General features: G+C 47.8%; 1 protein-coding gene across 1 annotated transcript; it reads right to left on the bottom strand.

Annotated features, from left to right (window-relative positions):
• Positions 1 to 368: 368 nt before the first annotated feature.
• Positions 369 to 19,734, bottom strand: LOC120764817 (chromosome-associated kinesin KIF4). The gene is given in 15 exon segments (XM_040088855.1): positions 369 to 545; positions 839 to 863; positions 13,514 to 13,615; positions 13,794 to 13,852; positions 14,302 to 14,437; positions 15,095 to 15,156; positions 15,641 to 15,816; positions 16,849 to 16,968; positions 17,150 to 17,244; positions 17,422 to 17,588; positions 18,199 to 18,280; positions 18,512 to 18,668; positions 18,671 to 18,712; positions 19,418 to 19,532; positions 19,612 to 19,734. Coding segments are annotated over 15 exon segments (1,638 nt in total).
• Between the last annotated feature and the right edge of the window lie 378 nt (positions 19,735 to 20,112).

The raw sequence follows: 20,112 nt of genomic DNA, 5'->3' as shown, positions 1-20,112 counted from the left end.
TGGATCTCCCAGGGCAGCTGGAAAAGTTCCTTCAGGCTCCATGGGAAGAGGCAGGAGCAGATCTCCAGTGCAAAGGCAAAGATCTTTCAAGACTACAGATGAAACCATACCCAGCATTCACAGCTCAGCAGGAGGGAGGGAGCTGAGAACACACACCTGGAAAATCACATCCATTCACTCCAGGAATTCTAGAGGAAAGATACTTTCCCTCCCCCTGGCCCCAACACACAAATATTTACAGATACACAACCAGCAAGAAGCAGAGTTTGACTCCCTTGCTGAGGGCAGGAGCTGCTACCCCAGCAGGAGAATCCAACTCCCTTGAAAGTCACCAGGAATGTTGCCTAAAGGGATGGGAAAGCTCCAGGTCAATCAAACTCCATGATGGGAGTGCAGCCTGAGAAGAAGCTGATGTTGCTGCTCAGCATCCTCTTCTTCCCAAAGGGGTTCTGGTTCTCCCAGGACTCCTCATCCCTCCCGAGCAGGAAGGCAGCATTGCTGGGAATCTTCAGGGGTACCTCCTGGTCTGTGATGTCCTGCAGGACCTGTGGGAAAGCAAGGGACAATCTTTGGAGTTTAGTCACTGCTGGAGTGACCCACCAGAGGCAGCAGGACACCAAGTGCCAGGCCAACCTCAAGAGTTGCTTTTTTTACTCAAGTCAGGAAAAAGACATTTTTTGACAAAATATCAAGAGACAGCAGTTGGAATAGTAGGTTCCCATGGGATAAGGGAATTTGTTTAGCTGAGGCAAAATGAGGTGTGCCAGGTCAGAGAGCACAACAGCTTAAGGTCACTTTGAACATGGACAGATGTGATTTTATCCTGCAAGCTCCTCACTTCCCCTCTCTCCTTGCTGAAGGTGCTGCAGAAAAACGTGGCAAGCCTGTGGCATCATTTCAGTGTGGAAACTTAGGAATTCAGCACACTCTAAACTTCCACACGAGCTGCCTGAAGCTGTGCAGAGTTTTCCAGCAGCAGCTTCTCCTCTGGGGTGATTTCCCTCCAAGATCCCTCATTCAGCAGCTCTGCTTTCCCCTGGAATACCTTGAGGTTGGAGTGACATACACGGGCCAGAAGAGGCTGTCTTCTGCTTTCACCTCTGTGGGGTCTTCCAGCTTCAAGGACCCTTCCGAGTCCCTTTTGTGCTCCTCACATGCTATGGTTTCCTGAGGGGCAGCAGAGGGTGAAGATCTTGCAGAACATCAATCCCTTCCCTTCCCACCACAGCTGGGAAGTTTTCCACAGTACAGGATTGCTACAGTGTATTAATTTGGTTAATATTGTGTTTCATTTGATTTGTAATGTATCCCCTGTTTCCCTTGGAAACTATATCACGTGGTTTGTCCATGCTCGGCTGCGCCTATCCCCCACACTGGAATGTAACCCAACTCTGTTCCACTCCCACCTTGTCCCTGATTGGGCAGTGGCTTGTCCCTGCCTCTGGGCCCTGCCCCCCGGGGAAAAAGCCCCAGGAGATGGGTGGGGCCTCAGGGACTCTGGCACTGGCGAGGACGGCAGAGGAGCTAAAACTAGCTCCTGGGCAAATAAAGCAGTAATTTCCCCCCCCGCCCCAGACAAAGAGCAGGCTCTTTCCTTTTGCCATCAGTGGTTGTCTGGGTCTCACTAAAGAACTACCAGCAACTGGCGCCTAATCGTGGGGCTCAAAGCCACAAGGGGCTCCCAGAAAGCTGGAAGAACCACGCGTGGAGCACGTGGCCAAGGAATCTCATGCAGGTACGTGAGTCACGAAACGTAGCCCACCCACGCAGAGACACAGACCCGTCAGGCTTGGCATTCACTGTGGAGTCTCCAAAACACAGGATTCTACAGGCCAGGGCTGCAGTTTTCTCCCTTGGACTCAAAAAACCCATCGGAACACTGCGAAGAAGCCCCCCGAACGGCAAGCTGCTCCCAGGGAAGGTGACCACATGTTCGTGGAAAGATGACCCTGGGAACCGGGACTGGAAGCTCTTTTTGCACCAAAAAGGGTCAGTCTCAGGCAAAAGGAGTGATTGGGAAAGAAAGGAAAGATTTGTCTGAATGCTGGATTTTTGGTGAGTACCACTTTGGGTTATCTAAGGGAAAATCTTTTTAAGAGGCAGTGATCCTCAGGGAAAAGGGTTTTTTCTCTTTCGGGGAAGATTTTTGCTTTCAGAGTAAACCTTCAGGGTGCTTTAATAGCACATTCCTTTCAGCTGCCTGAGGGGGGTTGGAAAAGGAAACTGTTTCCCCTTTGGCTCCTTTTTTTCTCTCCAGCGAGGATTTTTTTACTTTCGGTTTCCCAGCCACAGTTAAAGGAGACACAGAAACTTAAAATCTGAGCCAAAAATGGGTGCTAGGCTGCCTGTGTCTCAAAAAAGAGTCTATTATCAAATTTTAAGTGCCTTGGACGATAGGAAAACCCATTGTCCAAAGAAACAGTTGAAAAAATCCAGTATTTGTTTTCTCAATTTCCAGATGTATCATTTGAGCAAATAAGCTCCCCAGAATTTTGGGAAGCTGTTGCAAAAAAATTGTCTCAATCAAGCTCCCCTAATGATAAGGAAAAAGCAAATTTTGCTCTTTGAAGCTTGCAGATTTTATTTGCAATGCAAAACCAAAATGAAAACAAAAAAAAAAAGCCAGTTCTTTGTGGATTTTCCCCAGTTTCCTCAGTTTCTCCCAATCCTGACCCCAAAATCCCTTCCCCAAAAATTGGATATTCCTCGAGAAACCCCTAAACTTTCCCCAAAACTCCCTTCTTCCCCAGTTTGTAAACCCCGGGTTCAGTTTGCTTTTGCAGGCAGTTCGAGTGCACAAAACCCCCATCTTAGTGAATCCCAGGCTGGTCTCAGTTCTGTGGGGGTGACACAAGGTGGAGGGGACTCCTTTGTCCAAAATGGCCGAAGCCATGTGCTCTCGAGTCACGAGAAGCCTCTCCCTTTGTCTGTCCCTCCTTCCCACAATCCCTTTCGCAATCCCTTCCTCTCCCCAGACCCCCCCCCTTCCATTCGGTGCTGCCCCTGGCACTGCCCTCTCCTCTGACTCTGCCCCCAACCCTCAAACCTCTGCCCTCCGACTCCACCCCGTGTGACTCAAGCCTCCAGCCCCTCCCTGCCCCTGGTTCCCACAGTCCCGGTTCCCACGCCCCAGAGGGGGGGGGCGGGGAGCTGAGAACCTGGAAGCAGGAAGCGATCCCGGCTTTCTGCCACCCCTGTCACATACCGACGGTCAAAAAGGGGGGTTGCTGTCCACAGTGATTGGGAACCCTTCCCCCAACAAGCGATTCAGGGTTTATGCAAAGCTCAGGCCAAATTTGGACGTGAAAGTGAATACTGTTGCAGCCTTTTAAAAGCAAATTTAGCAGGGAATCCTATTGTTCCCTTTGACCTCCAGCAGCTTTTTTCTGCCCTCCTTTCGTCCACACAGTTTAGACTTTGGGACTCTACATGGAAAAAAAGATTAAGAGATTTACTTCCAGAGCTTTGGCAAAATCCTGAAACGGCTGTTGATAATAATAATTTGCCAATTCGATTAGAACATCTATGTGGTGATGATGAATGGGTTTCAGCCCTCAAGCAGGCTCAAGAAATTCCTTTAGCTGTTTTGGAGCGCATTAAAGATGCTGCTTCCAAAGCATTCTTTTCAATCCAGCCCGATGGGTCTTTCCAACCTTACAGTAAAATAAAGCAGCTTCCATCAGAACCTTTTGTAACATTTGTGGAGCAATTAACCCAAGCTATTGAGTTACAGGTTAAGAATGAAGGAGCCCAAGAACAGGTCCTGGAGGAAATGGCACTGACCAATGCAAACGAACATTGCAAGGCAGCCATCCTCAGCCTGCCCATGGAACCGGCTCCAACCTTAGATGACATGCTCCAGGTGTGTACCCAGAAGGTTCCCTTCATGACAGCTCACCTCAACCACAGTTCCAGAGATGCATTCAGACCACCGCAAAGAGCTGCCGCAGCAGACGCCATGCCTCCTGCACCTGTGCCACAGCCACCACCCAAGAGAAGAACAACGTGTCTCCTGTGTGATCAGGCTAGACATTGGGCATCTCAATGCCCTTTAAAGAAGCAATTTCTGGACTTTTGGGACAATGGGGGTGGGAGGTCTCAAGGGTCCAAAGGGAAGTTTTCAAAAAACTAAAATGTCAGCGCTTACTTGTCCAGCGTGCCGACATAAAAGGGGCAAGTCCGAGGAGAGGGGATAAAAAACTAGGAAATGCAAAAGTTAAATTAAATAATCCGGCTATAACCAGTTCTACCTTTCAGCAGAAGTCACCAGATATGACCTTTTCAGATCATGACGTGAGCAGACCCTTTCTAACCACAGAATGTCTCCAAAAGCCTTTTAGGTTACAACTGACAGAATCCTTGCACCTAAGTGACACAGACTGGCATTTAGGTTCATTGGATCTACAGGTGCTAGGCTCCTGGCAACATGTTGGCAGTAAGTATGTCATCCTTGGGGACACCGAGTACACACCGAGAGAGATCGAGATCCTTCCGGGTCTCGTCTCATCAAACCCTAAACAACTAGTTCTCTGGCTGTGCTGTGTCCACCCACCTTTGTTTCTGCCTAAGGGGCAGATAATAGCTCAGGCAATTCCAGCACCTGACCCATTCCCTGGAAAAAACAGCACAAGGAACAAACACCTTGATGTTTGCCCCACACAAGTTATTGGGAGGGACAAACTCATAATAGGGTGTGAGGTCCGTCACGGTGGGGAAGTAATAAACCTCAAAGGGGTTTTGGACACAGGCATGGATGTAACAATTGTACCAGAAAGGATGTGGCCCTCACATTGGGAACTGCAAAATGTGGCCGGGCACCTAGAAGGTATAGGGGGAATGAAATGGGCAAAACAATCAAAAAGTGTTGTACAAATTAAGGGCCCAAATGGACAATTAGCTACACTGTGTCCATTTGTTTTAGATTAGTCAGAGCCCTTGTGGGGGAGAGACCTGATGGCCCAGTGGGGGGTCACGATTGGCATCCCAGATGACCCCCTGGTTTTTCGGGCTGCGGCCAGTGAAGAGCGCCCTACCCAGAAACTCAATTGGAAAACTGATTCACCAGTCTGGGTAGAGCAGTGGCCGCTCAGTAAAGAAAAATTGAAGGCACTTCAGGAGCTAGTGGATGAACAGCTAGCTAAAGGCCACATTGTGGAAACCACGTCTCCATGGAATTCCCCAGTCTTTGTTATAAAAAAGGCAAACAAAGGCAAGTGGAGGCTCCTCCACGATCTCTGTCAAATTAATGTCATTGAGGACATGGGTTCTCTCAAACCAGGGATGCCATCCCCAGCGATGCTCCCCCAAAATTGGAATTTGGCAATTGTTGATATCAAAGATTGTTTTTTCCAGATCCCTCTGCACCCTGATGATGCCCCACGTTTCACCTTCTTGGTCCCTACCCTCAACCGAGAAGCCCCGATGTGGGAGATTAGGGACAGGCGGTCGGAAGATATCGCGCTGTACAGGCAGACAGAACCCCTCCCTCAACTCTTAGTTGGTTAGTGTCCTTGATAAGATAAGCAATACTTAAGTTGTAACGTAAGCAGACGGATGTGATGTAGCAAACAGAGGTTTTATAACTCCATGTAACCAGTTAATAAACGCCATTAGCCGTCCACCACACTGGTGTCTGTGAGCTGGTGGTCCGAGCAGCCTGGGTGTGGCTGCCATGTCGTTCCTGAACCAGGTCGCTACACCTCAGCGGAGGTAACAAGTGGTGCCGAAAACCCCGGGAGTCGCCCAGGAGATCGGGAGTCGCCTGGACGGGTGAACGACGGCCGAGCGGCTGGTCCAGCTCGGCGGGAGGGACGCCTCCGGACCCACGCAGAGGATGGAAGCTCTCGTGAAGGTCGTTTCTCAGATTCATAAGCAGTGGGGAATTGATTGTAAAGCAAAAGATTTTACCCTCGCAGTGACGAGGCTTTTGCAACTTAGTATTATTGATAGATCGGTGGATATCCTCCACCCAGATGTTTGGGATCAATGTACTAAAGCTCTTGCCGAAGACACAATGTCTTCCAGCTCAGGGAAAAATCTTAAAGCATGGGGAAGGGTCGTAAAATCTTTACAGAAGGCGTTGCAGGAACAGGACACCTGGAGAGCTGCGCGAAATTGTTTAAAGGTTTCTCCCCAATTAGGTATCGCAGCAGCAATGCAAACTTTCTCAGAGGGAACTGTTGTTGAGAATTTTCAGAATGTAAAAGAATGTACTCTGAATGTTAGTGATAATGCTCAGAGTGTTGATGAAGTCGGTTTGGCTGAATGTATGGGCTCGGGCTCAGAAGGTCAAGAGCTTGCTTCGAGGCCTCCGGGCTCAAGGCCGCTCACTGAAGAGATAAAACAGATGCAGTCATTTTATAACGGTCTAGCTGAAGAAGCTAGGAATGCTGAAAAAGTGGGGGAGGGACCTCCACCTTATGCGCCTCAAGATAGCGCTGAAAACAAAGAGAGCTCGTTTGCTAATGCGGGGGCGCGCGAGCAGAAAAAGGGAGGAGAGCACAAAGATAGAGCTGAAGCTAATCTTTGCCAAAAAGCGCGTTTTTCTAAGGCAAGAAGCTCCCACAGCAGGAGTCGGGGGGAGCGCAGGGGCAGGGGGCAGCTCAGCCCTGAGAGAAAGGAGCGGGGGCCAAGGGAGAAAGAGTGGCCCAGCCCTGAGAGAAAGGGGCAGGGGCCAAGAGGGAAAGGGCGGCCCAGCCCTGAGGGAAAGGGGCGGGGGCCAAGAGGGAAAGGGCGGCCCAGCCCCGAGGGAAAGGGGCGGAGGCCCAGGGGGAAGGAGTGGCCCAGCCCTGAGGGAAAGGGGCGGGGTCGGAGCCCGACCAAAAGGCTCCAGAGCCCGGAAGCAGCCAGTCAGTCGACTTCCGGCTCTGACTCGGACTTCAGCTGGGACTGGGACAGCCAGTCCTCTGCTGCCGGCTCTGACTCCGGCTCTGACAAAGAAGAAGTAACAGTATATAAAATCAGTAACAACAATGTTTCTACTTGGGCTGAGGGGAAGTCAGAACGAACTCCCCTCACAGACTGGAAGAAGATAAAAATGGCATGCTTTAAATGCAGCCAGGCATTTAAATTGGGCAAACGTGCAAATTATCAGACTCCCACCTTCAGTGCCCCAGTCATTCAAACCCTATCAGATTCTCACAGCATGCAGACACAGGAGAGAGGCCACATCTGGCACCTCCTCCTCATCCCGTCCTTTAGCTATCTACCAAAAACCTAAGTCAGCTCCTTACAATTTGTTTCTTAGTGTGTTAAATGCTACCTTTTTGTCATTGAACCAATCCAATCCGAACTTTACAAAATCATGCTGGTTATGTTATAATGCAGAACCTCCTTTTTATGAGGGTGTCGCCCTTGATGCTCCTTTTGAATACTCTGCAGCAAACAATCCACATAACTGTAAGTGGGTGTTGGGGTTTAAGTCTGCTGTAGAATTTTTTCCCCCCTCCCAAGTTGCTAGGAGACTAAGTGCTGACTGCTTAACGTGGACAAAAGAACTGATAACTTAGTTTTGGGGGAGGGAAAAAAGCTCCTGGAGAGAGAGCGGAGGGTGGGGGGATCTCACGGCTTTTCTTTCTTCTTCCGGGGGGGGAGCACGGATCGGGCCACGGCTGCTGGGGTCCACGGTTAACGAAGGAGTCTGGTCCTGGGAATTCTACCATCTGTTGGAGTATCCAGGAATTCGGAGTTTCTTCGCTATCCTGCTGGATTTTGGGTGAGACCAGGTCCCGCCGCTGCGGGTTCTCCGGCACTGCCACCTCTGCCTGCCGAGGACACCCCCCGCCTGCGGAGGACAGTCCACTGCGCCCGGCTTCCAGCCATCAGCGCCGGAGCCACCACCGTTTGCCCTCGGGGTTCTTGGTTCTGTTCTACTATTGTTATAATTGCTGTTGTTTTTTGTCTGTCCTGTTATATTTACTAGTAAAGGACTGTTATTCCTTTTCCCCATAGCTCTGACTGAAAAGTTTTATTTTTTAATCTTCCAAATTATAATAACACGGAGGGAAGGATTCAAATTCCTCATTTCCTAGAGAGGCCTGCCTCTCCATAGCAGACACCTGTCTTTTCAAAACCAAGACAGTGGGACACACCCCGGAGGGAAATTACCCTGAGTCAAGTCACAGGCCGAGGCAAATGCTTTGGCAGTGTAACCTTAGCAAAGCAGATGGGAAATAGCTGTACTGAGTTCATCCAACCTAGTCAAAAGACTGATAAGTGGGCAGTTCCGTTCCTATCAGGAATGTGGGTCTGTCAACAAATCGGAATAACCCCCTGTGTGTACCTTAGCAAATTCAATAACCTTGCTGACTTTTGTGTCCAAGTTCTGATTGTTCCTAGAGTCCTGTATCACCAAGAAGAAGAAATGTATCACTTTTTAGAAGAAACCATCCTGCTCCACAAAAGAGAAGTAATAACAGGTGTAACCATTGCAATGCTCCTTGGCCTAGGAGCCACTGGCACAGCCACAGGTGTTTCAGCTCTCGTGACCCAACATCAAAGACTTTCTCAGCTGCAAATGACAATTGACGAAGACTTACTGAGAATTGAAAAATCCATCTCCTCTCTGGAAAGATCTATCTCCTCGCTTTCGGAAGTCGTCCTGCAGAACAGGCGAGGACTGGACCTCTTGCTCATGCAGCAAGGAGGCCTGTGTGCTGCCTTGAGAGAAGAATGCTGTTTTTATGCAGACCATACCGGAGTCGTGCGAGACTCCATGACCGAACTGAGAGGAAGACTGGCCCAGAGAAAGAGAGAGAGAGAGGCCCGAAAAGGATGGTTCGAGTCATGGTTCAATCAGTCCCCATGGCTAGCCACCCTTGTTCCCACATTAATAGGCCCTCTCACCATGATACTCCTGACATTGATTTTTGGGCCTTGCATTTTGAACAAGTTAGTGTCGTTTGTTAGAAGACGTTTAGACAAAGTCGACATCCTATTTGTCGAACGCATGCAATTATCGTGAAGTGTGTTTGTTACTAACATTTTATATTATTTTTGTATCCTATTATATTAACTTTAACAGCTTTTGTATTTGTATGACATTTATATTTTTATAATTTTTATACTTTTATACTTTTATACTTTTATACTTTTTTATTTAGTCATGGGAGGGGGGGAAATGTGGGAGATTAGGGACAGGCGGTCGGAAGATATCGCGCTGTACGGGCAGACAGAACCCCTCCCTCAACTCTTAGTTGGTTAGTGTCCTTGATAAGATAAGCAATACCTAAGTTGTAACGTAAGCAGACGGATGTGATGTAGCAAACAGAGGTTTTATAACTCCATGTAACCAGTTAATAAACGCCATTAGCCGTCCACCACACTGGTGTCTGTGAGCTGATGGACCGAGCAGCCTGGGTGTGGCTGCCATGTCGTTCCTGAACCAGGTCGCTACACCTCAGCGGAGGTAGCACCCCGAGGAAAAGATACCACTGGAAATTTCTTCCCCAAGGGATGAAAAACTCACCATCTATTTGTCAGTGGTACCTCTCTTCCCTGCTGTCCCCAGTGAGCGCAGCTGTAGGAGAAGCCATCATCCTGCACTACATGGATGATGTGCTCGTGTGTGCCCCCAATGATGACTTACTGTCCCACGCGCTTGACCTGACAATTGATTCTTTGGTTGCTGCAGGGTTCGAGCTTCAGGAGGAAAAGATTCAAAGGATGCCGCCTTGGAAGTACCTGGGTCTGGAGATTGGTAAGCGGACCATTGTGCCACAAAAATTGGTTGTCAAAAATAACATCAGGACCTTAGCAGATGTCCAGCAGTTGTGTGGGTCCTTAAATTGGGTAAGACCTTGGCTAGGTCTGACCACTGAGGATCTAGACCCCCTCTTTAATCTTTTAAAAGGGGGAGAGGAGCTAAATTCTCATAGCACCCTCACCCAAGAGGCAAGAGCAGCCCTAGAAAAGGTACAGGACTGTATGGCCACCAGACAGGCCAACAGGTGCAAATCAGACTTGCCATTCAAATTCATCATTTCAGGCAACTTGCCACACTTACACGGGATGATTTTTCAGTGGGAAAGAGTGGAAAAATCAAAAAAGGACAAAGACTGTAGCGATCCCCTCTTAATCATAGAGTGGGTTTTCCTCAGTCACCACCGATCCAAAAGAATGACCAGGCCACAGGAACTGGTAGCAGAATTGATCCGGAAAGCCAGGACCTGGATCAGGGCGTTGGCAGGATGTGATTTTGAGTGTATTCACATCCCAATTGAGATAAACTCAGGCCAAATCACAAAAGCAATGTTGGAGCACCTGCTTCATGAAAATGAAGCTTTGCAGTTTGCTATGGATAACTACACAGGTCAAATTTCAGTTCATCCACCTGCCCACAGATTATTTAAAGAACAAATTCAGTTCAAATTGTCATTAAAGGTGTTCAGAGCAGGAGGCCTTTAAAGGCTTTAACTGTTTTTACAGATGCATCTGGAACATCTCATAAATCAGTAATAACATGGAAAACTCCTCAAACTCAGCAGTGGGAAAAAGATATTGTCGAGGTGGAAGGATCACCTCAGGTAGCTGAGTTGGCTGCAGTTGTTAGAGCTTTTGAAAAGTTTCCTGAACCGTTCAATTTGATCACAGATTCGGCCTATGTAGCAGGTGTAGTATCCAGAGCTGAACAAGCTGTACTGAGTGAGGTCTCCAATTCTGCACTTTTCAACTTGCTCGCAAAACTAGTAAATCTCATCTCCCACCGAGAGCAACAATTTTATGTGATGCACATCAGATCACACACTGATTTTCCAGGATTCATAGCCGAGGGCAACAGAAGGGCTGATGCTCTTGCTGCACCTGTGGAGATGGCCCCACTCCCAAACATCTTCGGATAAGGCAAAATCAGCCATCATCTTTTTCACCAGAATGCACCAGGCCTAGTTCGCCAGTTCCACCTAACTCGGGAACAGGCTCGGGCAATTGTGTCAATGTGTCCCTCGTGCCAGCAACAAGCACTCCCAGCCCTGAGTGCAGGAGCAAACCCCAGGGGATTGAACAGCTGTGAAGTATGGCAGACAGACGTGACCCACATCATGTCCTTTGGTAGGCAAAGGTATGTCCCTGTATCTGTGGACACCTCTTCTGGAGCTGTCTATGCCTCTGCCCACACAGGGGAGAAGTCTAGTGATGCCATGAAACACCTAATACAGGCTTTCACCTTCCTGGGCATCCCCAAATCAATAAAAACTGATAATGGATCCACGTACACATCCAAGGAGTTCAGAAGCATCCTGCAGCAATGGGGAGTAGAGCACAAAACAGGCATCCCCTACTCCCCGACAGGTCAGGCCATTGTGGAAAGGACCCACCAAAATCTCAAAAGGGTCCTTGTTGTTTTGCCCACGAGACTAGATGGCCGCCGAAGGTAAAGGAAGAGTCTTGACTCTCTGACTTCCGTGGGATAGTTCTGCTTTTATTCTTATGTCCTGCTCAGCCTTGAGACCCTATCCGATGGAAAGCCGGTGCCAGAGAGTGCTGGCCCCTCCCCCGCCATGGCTTTTTCCCCCAGGGGGCAGGGCCCATAGGCGAGACACAGTTTTCAGTGGGAGGAAACAAGATTAGGTTACATCTCAGTGTGGGGGATGGGCACTGCTGGGCAGGGACAGATAGAAAAGAACATTACAAATATAAACCCAATTAATGCACCACAACAGGTCCTCAGCCAACAACATCAGTCTCTAAAATTAGAAACACCCCAAATCCAGTTGTCCAAAGCCTTGTTCACTCTGAAGTTTTTAAATTGCACGTTTGAAAATCTTAACCTACCAATTGTGCGCCATTTCAGAGAGAATTGCCAACTGCAGCTGAAAGCAAAGCCACCGGTAATGGTAAAGGATCCAGCAACCAGGGAAACAGAGGGTCCTCATGATCTGATCACCTGGGGTCATGGGCACTCCTGCGTGTCCACTCCCTCAGGTCTCAAGTGGGTGCCAGCCAAGTGGGTGAAACCTTTCATCCCTAAAACTGCAAAACCACCTGCAGAGGCCCCACAAGTGGCCAGTGCTGCCTGGAGGAAGAGAAAGCACCGAACCCTCTCCTTCTAATTATCATCTTCCTTTAACAGTATTTTCTGAACAGTTTATCTGCACTAGATGTAATTTTTTTTCTTCTCCAACTTTAAAGGTACTCAAGGTCCGAACTCTGAACATCTCCCACGGACTGAGCCTTCCTCCTTCTCAATTTAATAAGAAAGGGGGAAATGTTGTAATGCATTAATTGGGTTTATATTGTGTTTTATTTTTATATTGGGGTTTGTAATGTTTTTCTATTGTATTCCCTGTTCCCCTTAGAAACTGTATCATGTGGTTTGTCCCTGCTCGGCCCCGCCCATCCCCCACACTGGAATGTAACCCAACTCTGTTCTACTCCCACCTTATCCCTGATTGGGTAGTGGCTTGTCCCTGCCTCTGGGCCCGTCCCCCCCGGGGAAAAAGCCCCAGGAGAGGCGGAGGCGGGCTCTCTCTCGGGCACCAGAGCGGATGGAAAAGAACTCCAGCCGGCAGGAGCAGGACTCCAGAATAAAGCCGTGATATTTCCCCGGTGAGAGAGCAGGCTCTTTTCTTTTGCCATCGGCAGTCGTCTGATCTAATAAAGACACACCACAAGGGTGCAAACAAACTGCAAGCAGATAATGGGTTTGATTGGCTGAATCAACTACTAGGAGATTGGGGACTCAATGGGTGGATTAGAAATTTAGTTAAAATAGGTGTATATATATTAGGCATTATATTATGTATTGTTATAATTATTCCTTGTATTTTACAGTGTGTAAAAAATGAATAAACTTAAGAGAAATGGGAGAGATGTAGAAGATATTGGGGCCCACAGGACAGAGTACTGTGAATTTAATTAGCATAGTCAGTTTGATAACCAAGATGCCTTGGCAAGAACAAACAGAACTTTGAAGATTACAAGAAGATTGGATCAAGACTGGCAACAGGAAAAGAAGATTAAATCGACCTCTGCAAGCAAGAGATGTTGCAAAATGTATAAGCTTGTTGGTGTGATGTTTAACCTAATCATTGTACTAAAAAATTACTAGCCTTCCTAGAATGGTATATAAGCATATGTAGCTCACAGTAAAAAATGGATTCTGTTCACCAGTCAGTCTCCCCATCTCTCTATCAATCGTTGATAAGGGGGAACTGAAATTCCTCCATTAGACAAAAGCCTGGAAGCTTCTATTTAACAATTTCAGGTCCCTGCAATTTACATTGTCCATAAAAATCACCAAGTTTAGAACACTCCATCCAATTTAGGGACTGTAAATCCATGCCAACCTCCAGTATCATGTTTTTTCATGTAGACTCCTCTTTCCCCCCCACCCAGGAACAGCACAAGTGGCCTTTCTGCAGCATTAAAGCACATCAGGACAGTTTTGCAGTAGATCTCAAGAGTCATTTCACACTTTTAATTCCTGGGCTCCTTGAGGGAAGTTGTTGAAGTGGAATCCCAGATTTCCTGCGTAAGTTGACACAACTCCCCCCTCCCTGGGTTCAGCCTTACCTACAGCTCAGCTAGCACCTGCTGCAGGTTCCGGATCACTTCCACATTTTCCTTTAATTCCTCATCTTCCACAGTCTCCACCAGTTTCTGCAGATCCAACTTGCACCTGGAAACATGGGAACACGTCCATGGCAAGTTTGTGCCAGGGAAGAACAACTTTCCCCACTCAACCTCTGAATTAATTCTGGATGAACAAATCCCAGCTGATAGGATCCAGTTCATCCCACTGAAAACATTGAATTCCCAAGGACATTATCCCAGGAGAAGGGTGTAGGGACACTTACACAGCGTGGTGCTGGAGCTGCTCTAGCTTTGCATTTATCTTCTAATTTTCTTGCTCTGTCTAAGAGAAATGAGAATTATACTGATTTGTAGAAGATAAGCCAGAAATCTGCTCATTATTTTGCAGCAAAAGATTGGCAGTGTGAAAATCAATGCACTGAAAGATCTTTCATGGTCAGGGCCACCAGTTTGGATTTCACAGTATTTTTTCAGGGATAGACACTTCAGGCAATAGGAAAAAAGCAGGGTGGGGAAGGGAGAGCACAAGTGTGCAAGTGCTATTTAAAATATTAAAACAAAATATTTAAAGTATTAAAAAGCTGAAAGATTCAGGTCTCTTTTTCCCACAAGGAAACTAAAGGCCAACAGATTCTGGCAGGCTTTTGGTTCTGACTGATTTGGAATCAATGTGAAAGGAACATTTAAGAGAGATTCTCAATATGTCATACAGGAGCTGCTGTTGATTCAACTCCCAGCAATTTAGAGCTCTCCTGGGATAACTGAATTTACCAGGATGGTCCTCTCCAGCATCTGTGCTGTTTGCCCAGCAGCCTCACTCAGCCCCTGGCTCAGCTTCTGGTTCTCCTCCTGCAGGGATTGGTTCTTCTCCATCAGGGACTGGAGGCTCTTTGAGGAGGCCAAACCACTGCAACAGCAAAGAGCAGTTGGGTGTGAGTTTCGGCTTTGGGACAGCACAGAAGTCACCTCCCAAAATATTTTTATTCCCTAAATAATTTACAATAAATAGCCCAGAATGGTTTGAGAAGGAAGGATCTTAAAGCTCATCCAGCTCCACCCCTGCCATGGGCAGGGACACCTTCCAAAGACCAGGCTGCTCCAGGTTCTGTCCAAGCCTTGGACACTTCCAGAATGTAGGAAAACCCTCCAAACAGAGGTTGTGAACTCCATGTACTTGGTTTTGAATCATCCCCAGAACACAACACCTGCACAATCCAACTCTGTCCCAGATTTTGTGCTTTTAAGGATAACAGAGGTGGAGTTGCACCACATTTAGGGGTAGAGAGGTGAGGAGAACAGGGATGGAGGGGTCTTAGAGACAGGAATTTATTCAGGAGGTGTCTTCTGGTTCCTCTTTTACTTCCTGCAACAAATTTTTGCAATCATGAGGTGTTTGCTACAAAAGTAAATATCCCAGGGAATTCTAGTAAGGATGACAAAAGGAAGGGGGGAAAAAGCAACCAATTTCTCTCCTCCACAGCACTGCCCAGAGCTAAGGAGATACAGAGACTTCTCTGGAGTGTGATAAATATACATCCATAGGACATTAAATAACAAATCTTACTTGATAGCCTCGGGCAGGGTCCCTCCATGGGCCTGGAGCAGCAACACCTGGAGCTGCTGGACCTACAAAGACAAATAATTATTGCTTGTAAATGCAGCAGCTCCATGGATCCTTAGTCTTCTTACTCCCCTGCTCCATTATTCCCCTTTTACTACTGCTTGTGGAAAGGAGTGGTGTTGTTACAGTATTTCAAGTCATTTACTCCTCGAATAAAAGGTTCTTCATTTCCCTCTGGCATCACCCCAGGGAAAACTCTTCTCCCTTCCCACCGTGCTGGGCACAGACAGATGTCAGGAAGGCACCAAACCATCTCTATTTCTAATTGTGCCTGTAGCTCACCAGGCAATGATTTGTTGGGTGGAAGGGAAATTTAAACCACACCAGCACCACCACTTTTCTATCGCTACAGTAAAATGCCAAGAAATATCCATGCATCCCCTTCCCAGCCACCTCCAGAGACACATTAGGGATGTTTTGCATTTTTTGTGAGGTTGTGCCTTCCCTTGGGGTTTGCTGAGCTCAGAACCTGAGGGGATCCCCCAGTACCTGCTGCTTCAGCTGGTGCAGCTCAGCTGCCTGGGGATCCACATTGACAATGGGTTTGTTTTTGATCTTCCTGGCCCTGTCAGCATAACGCAGTGTGTTCAGGGTCTCCTCCAGGTTGGAATCTGCTGGGCTCACACAGGTGATCATCAGTGTGTGGCTGTTCCCACCCAGGGAGTCTGGGGAGGAAAAGAAACAATGTCAAAGCTGGGAGAGCAACAATGACAGTGAAACATCATCATTCAAGGGTTCCAACCCCATGAGTGCATCCCCAAAATGCAGATTAAACAGCTGGATTGTGGTGCCAATCATTACCTTCTCCTCTGCCCACTCAGTTCTGTATTAAAGTGGTTTTTTGAAAGCCAAAGTCAGGCTTTGAAACCAAAGATTTCACCCCAGAACCCTCGGTTGTTGCCCTAATAAATAATTTCTTTATGCCATTTCTGGCCTGGTTCTTTCAGGTTTGTCCCTCCCTTCTCCCCTCGAGTAACAAGACCTCCATGAATATCCAGAATTTTCTCCAATTTAAGGAATTATTGACTAAGAACAGATCATAAAGCGGCATGGAACTTCCTCCTTTGTTTTTATACAAATTGGCTCCTTAAAGCTACTGATCAGAAAAAAAAAAAGGCCCCACATCCAGCCTAATCCAGGTTTTAATGAGGTACTTTCCAACATGGAAAATACTGAAGAGCTTTTGCACCAAATTATGTAATTACCATAAAAACCCCAGTAATTTCATTACTAAAGCTGTGCCCAAATTAAAGGGTAATTTAATAAAATGCATTAAAAGACAAATCCCAGCTATTGAAAAATAAAGACCAGATATTCAGCCTAAGAAAACAAATCCCAGGGAGTGCACGGACAGCTGGAGCTTCATTCTAGCTGAGACATCACCCAGGGAGTTGCTATAATTAAGGTACAATAATAGATCTCTGCTCCCAGACCCCTCTTCCTTCTCCCCACCAAAAATATGCCCTGAATTTGTCTTGTTTCCTCCTGTCACACAAAGTACAAGAGAGCAGGACTCATTTCGAGTTCATCTCACTGCATTTGCAACCTAAAATAAGAGTCCAGGAAAAGCCTGGCTTCAGTGAGGAATTAAGTAAACAAATTCCTTTGCAGCAGCAGCTCTGAGCTGTGGGGTTTTCTCCTGTTTTGTTATTTTAAAAGCACCTGTAAGTTTAGGCTTTGTTATCATATTCTCTCACCTTGCAGCAGCCTGGTCAGCTTAGAGTCTCTGTAGGGGACAAACCCTCCCTTTTTATTCTCATCTCCCAGAGCACTGATGACATTCCCCAGGCACAGGAGGCCTCTGTTGATGTTGATTCCTGCAGACAAAGCTCACAGTGAGCAAAGCCACCTCAACAGCTCCAAACTCTTCATTTTCTGCCCTTAGCAAAACTTTGACATGGTTAAAAAAGCAGATTAAAGGGTTAAAGAAGTACTTTGCTCTTTTATAAACTTGCAAGTGAGAAGAAACCCAAACTCCACCAGTCCCAGCCCACAGACCTTCTTTCAGTCTGTCTCTCTCAGTCTTGGTCTTCTTTTGTCTCTCAGAGCCAGCAAGATCCACCAGGTGTAGCTTGCAGTGAAAACTGCAATTCCTAGGGCAGAAATAAACTGTTTTACTCTCCCAGGTAAATGTCCAGGTAGAAAAGGAGCAGCCCAGGAGCTGAAAATTCAGAGATCCAAAACCTGAACTGCCTTGAGGAGCAGAACTCAGGACCAGGATGAGGAAATTTTGGGAAAGTAACTCTCATCAGCTGCACAATGACACTCGCTTATCATTTTTCTTCTTCTGATCAATGCAGATGGTGAAGATGGCGTGGGATCTGGAGGACTGGGAATTCATGGCCATGGATCCCACAGTTCTGGAGTTGTTCCCCTGCTCCAGGCAGGACATGGTCTCTTGGGCACAGGTGACATTTCTTTCTGTCAATCCCACAATCTGTAGCCAGGAAGAAAACATTGTTTATCCTCTGCTTCCTCTTCATCCCACCTGGGATCAGAAAAATCTCCCTGCACCTCAGACTGTGCCAGCCCATTCCCAAGAATCAGTGTCACTTCCAGCCAGGGGCCTGGCATGGCAACTCCCAGGAAAAACTGGTTCTGAATTTCACTTCAGGAACATGGAATCATATCACCTGTTCCTAAACACCCCTCAAGTTCCTCTGCCTGCTCCAGAGCCAGCTGGGCTCTGGGATGGAGACAGAGCTCCTCAGGGATCCAGGGACAAATCTGTGGATATCCTGGGCCAAACTGAGAGCTGTGTCAGTCACAGGAAGGGGCTGATGGGGAGGGGATTTGTGTGAGTAAAGTATTGGTGAGGCAGCTACCAGGGACACAAACCAGAGAGGTGATGAGCAGGAGGGACTGGATGTGCTCCTTGGCAAGCTGTGCTTTCCCTGAGGATCCATCCCCCTGGATCTCTCTGTGCTGCTCCCAACACACAGATGAGCCCCATGCCACTGCTTTAAGGATGACAGAAAATTCCACATAAACTCCTTCAGTCCCCAGCCCTGCCGCCCCCTCCTGCTCCCACAGCCGGCAGGGCAGACCTTGATGCCTTCCTTGGGATCCTCCTGGATGCTGATCTGGGAACGCTCTTGGGAGGGGCACAGCAGGTCCAGGATTGTAGATCTGGAAGCAGCAGAGGAGCAGCACAGAGTTACCAGTCAAAGAAAGGGGCAACTATGCTGAAATTAGGGCTAATTTGGCATCATGTTTTACTCATTTCACCTTTAGGGAAAGACACCTCAGACCAGAAAGGAGTGACAAAACCTCCTGGAGTCTTAGGGGTTGATTTAATCAATATCTGTTACCCGATGGAGGTGACCTCAAAGCTCCTTTTATTCCTAACTTGATAAAAACCAAACTTTTACCTCCAGATAAGAAACTTTGAGGATGAAATCCCAATCCTGCCTTTGCTGTTTCTCCTCAAAGAGCAGCTTGATGACCCTGGGGATGACCCCCACGCTGGGCTCATACTCCTGGTTAGCAGTGTAGATGCCTCCCATGGAATAGGTTTCCCTAACCCCGTCTGTCCATAGGCCAAGACAGTGGCATTGTATCCTGGGGGAACTAAAGGCACCCAGATGGAGTCACATGGGGACAGAAAGCTACATTTCTGAAAAGTACCCCTCCAGAAAATCATCAGTTTACACCAGCTTTAAGCATAGATCACAGTCAGGAACACTAAATGGAAAAAAAAAGACAACGAAAACTCAGTAAAGTACAGATAAAATTATTATTTCAGCTTTTTTTTAAGACTGGATGTTTTATTAGAGCTAAATAGAAACACAGCACAAATTCTCTGCCATCTCAGCTCCACTGCAACATCCTGAAATAGGATGTTTATCAATTCATTGTGTTATTCTTAAGGAGGGAAAGGGACTTTTTATAATGGCTTGGAGTGACAGGACAAGGGGGAATGGCTTCCCGCTGCCAGAGGAATATTGGAAGGAATTCTTCCCTGTGAGGGTGCTGAGGCCCTGGCACAGGTTGCCCAGAGAAGCTGTGACTGCCCCTGGATCCCTAGAAGTGTCCAAGGCCTGGTTGGACAGGGCTTTTAGCAACCTGGGCTATTGGAAGGTGTCCCTGCCCATGGCAGGAGTGGCATTGGATGAACTTTAAGGTCCCTTCCGACCTAAACTCTTTTGGTATTCCATAAAATTTACCTCACACAGGCAGCCTTGGGAACCAGGCGGCCTCAGAAAACACACCCCTCTCATTTTGTGGAGAGGAATAGGCTCCAAACGGACAAGATCTGGGACAAACCTTTGAAGATGCCTCGGACCAGAGGCGACACCGCTGTGTTTAAAACCTCCTCCTGCTCTACGGACGGGTCGAACACGTAGTCGTAGGTGAAGGCCTTGTCATTGCCCACCACGACCTGCAGAGGAGAGGGACGGGGCAGCGCTGGTAACCGCGCCTGGGCTGCGGGACCCCCCAGGAGCCCCCCCGAGCCTTACCTGCGGCTCCCCAGGCACGAAGGACAGGCACATCTGGCAGCCCTTGCCGGCCTCCTTGGGCACCAGCGGCTGGCAGCGCAGCGCCATGCGCACTGGGATGCCCTTCTCATCCTCCCGCACCATCACCAGCCTGCAGGTCAGAAGGTAGTGGGGTATCTCAATTGATTGTTCACAGTCAGTTACAGATTGATCTCCCTGTTCTCTCTTTCCCCCCTTCCCACTACTGCACTTGACTAGTCTAGCATGCCCACTTCTATTTCTTCGGTCTTGAGGTCCGCGTCTGCTTGCGTCTGGACTCGGTACGGTTTCACGTGCCTCGCCGCCAGCCATTTCAGTCTGACCGCTGTGGAGACACAAGCATATCCCTTGCCCCAAGTTATTAATTTGAATGGCCCTTCAATCTGTCCTGTTTCTGGGTTTCTGACCAAAACCAAAGGATTTTCCTTCAGCTTTGCTCTTGTGCTGTTTGAAAAGTGTCTGACAATTGGTGGAGTTGGCTCT

The sequence above is a fragment of the Hirundo rustica genome, chromosome W (genome assembly GCF_015227805.2).
Source record: "Hirundo rustica isolate bHirRus1 chromosome W, bHirRus1.pri.v3, whole genome shotgun sequence".
NCBI classification, from domain to species: Eukaryota; Metazoa; Chordata; class Aves; order Passeriformes; family Hirundinidae; genus Hirundo; species Hirundo rustica.
This window is presented reverse-complemented; position numbering and strand designations above follow the sequence as displayed.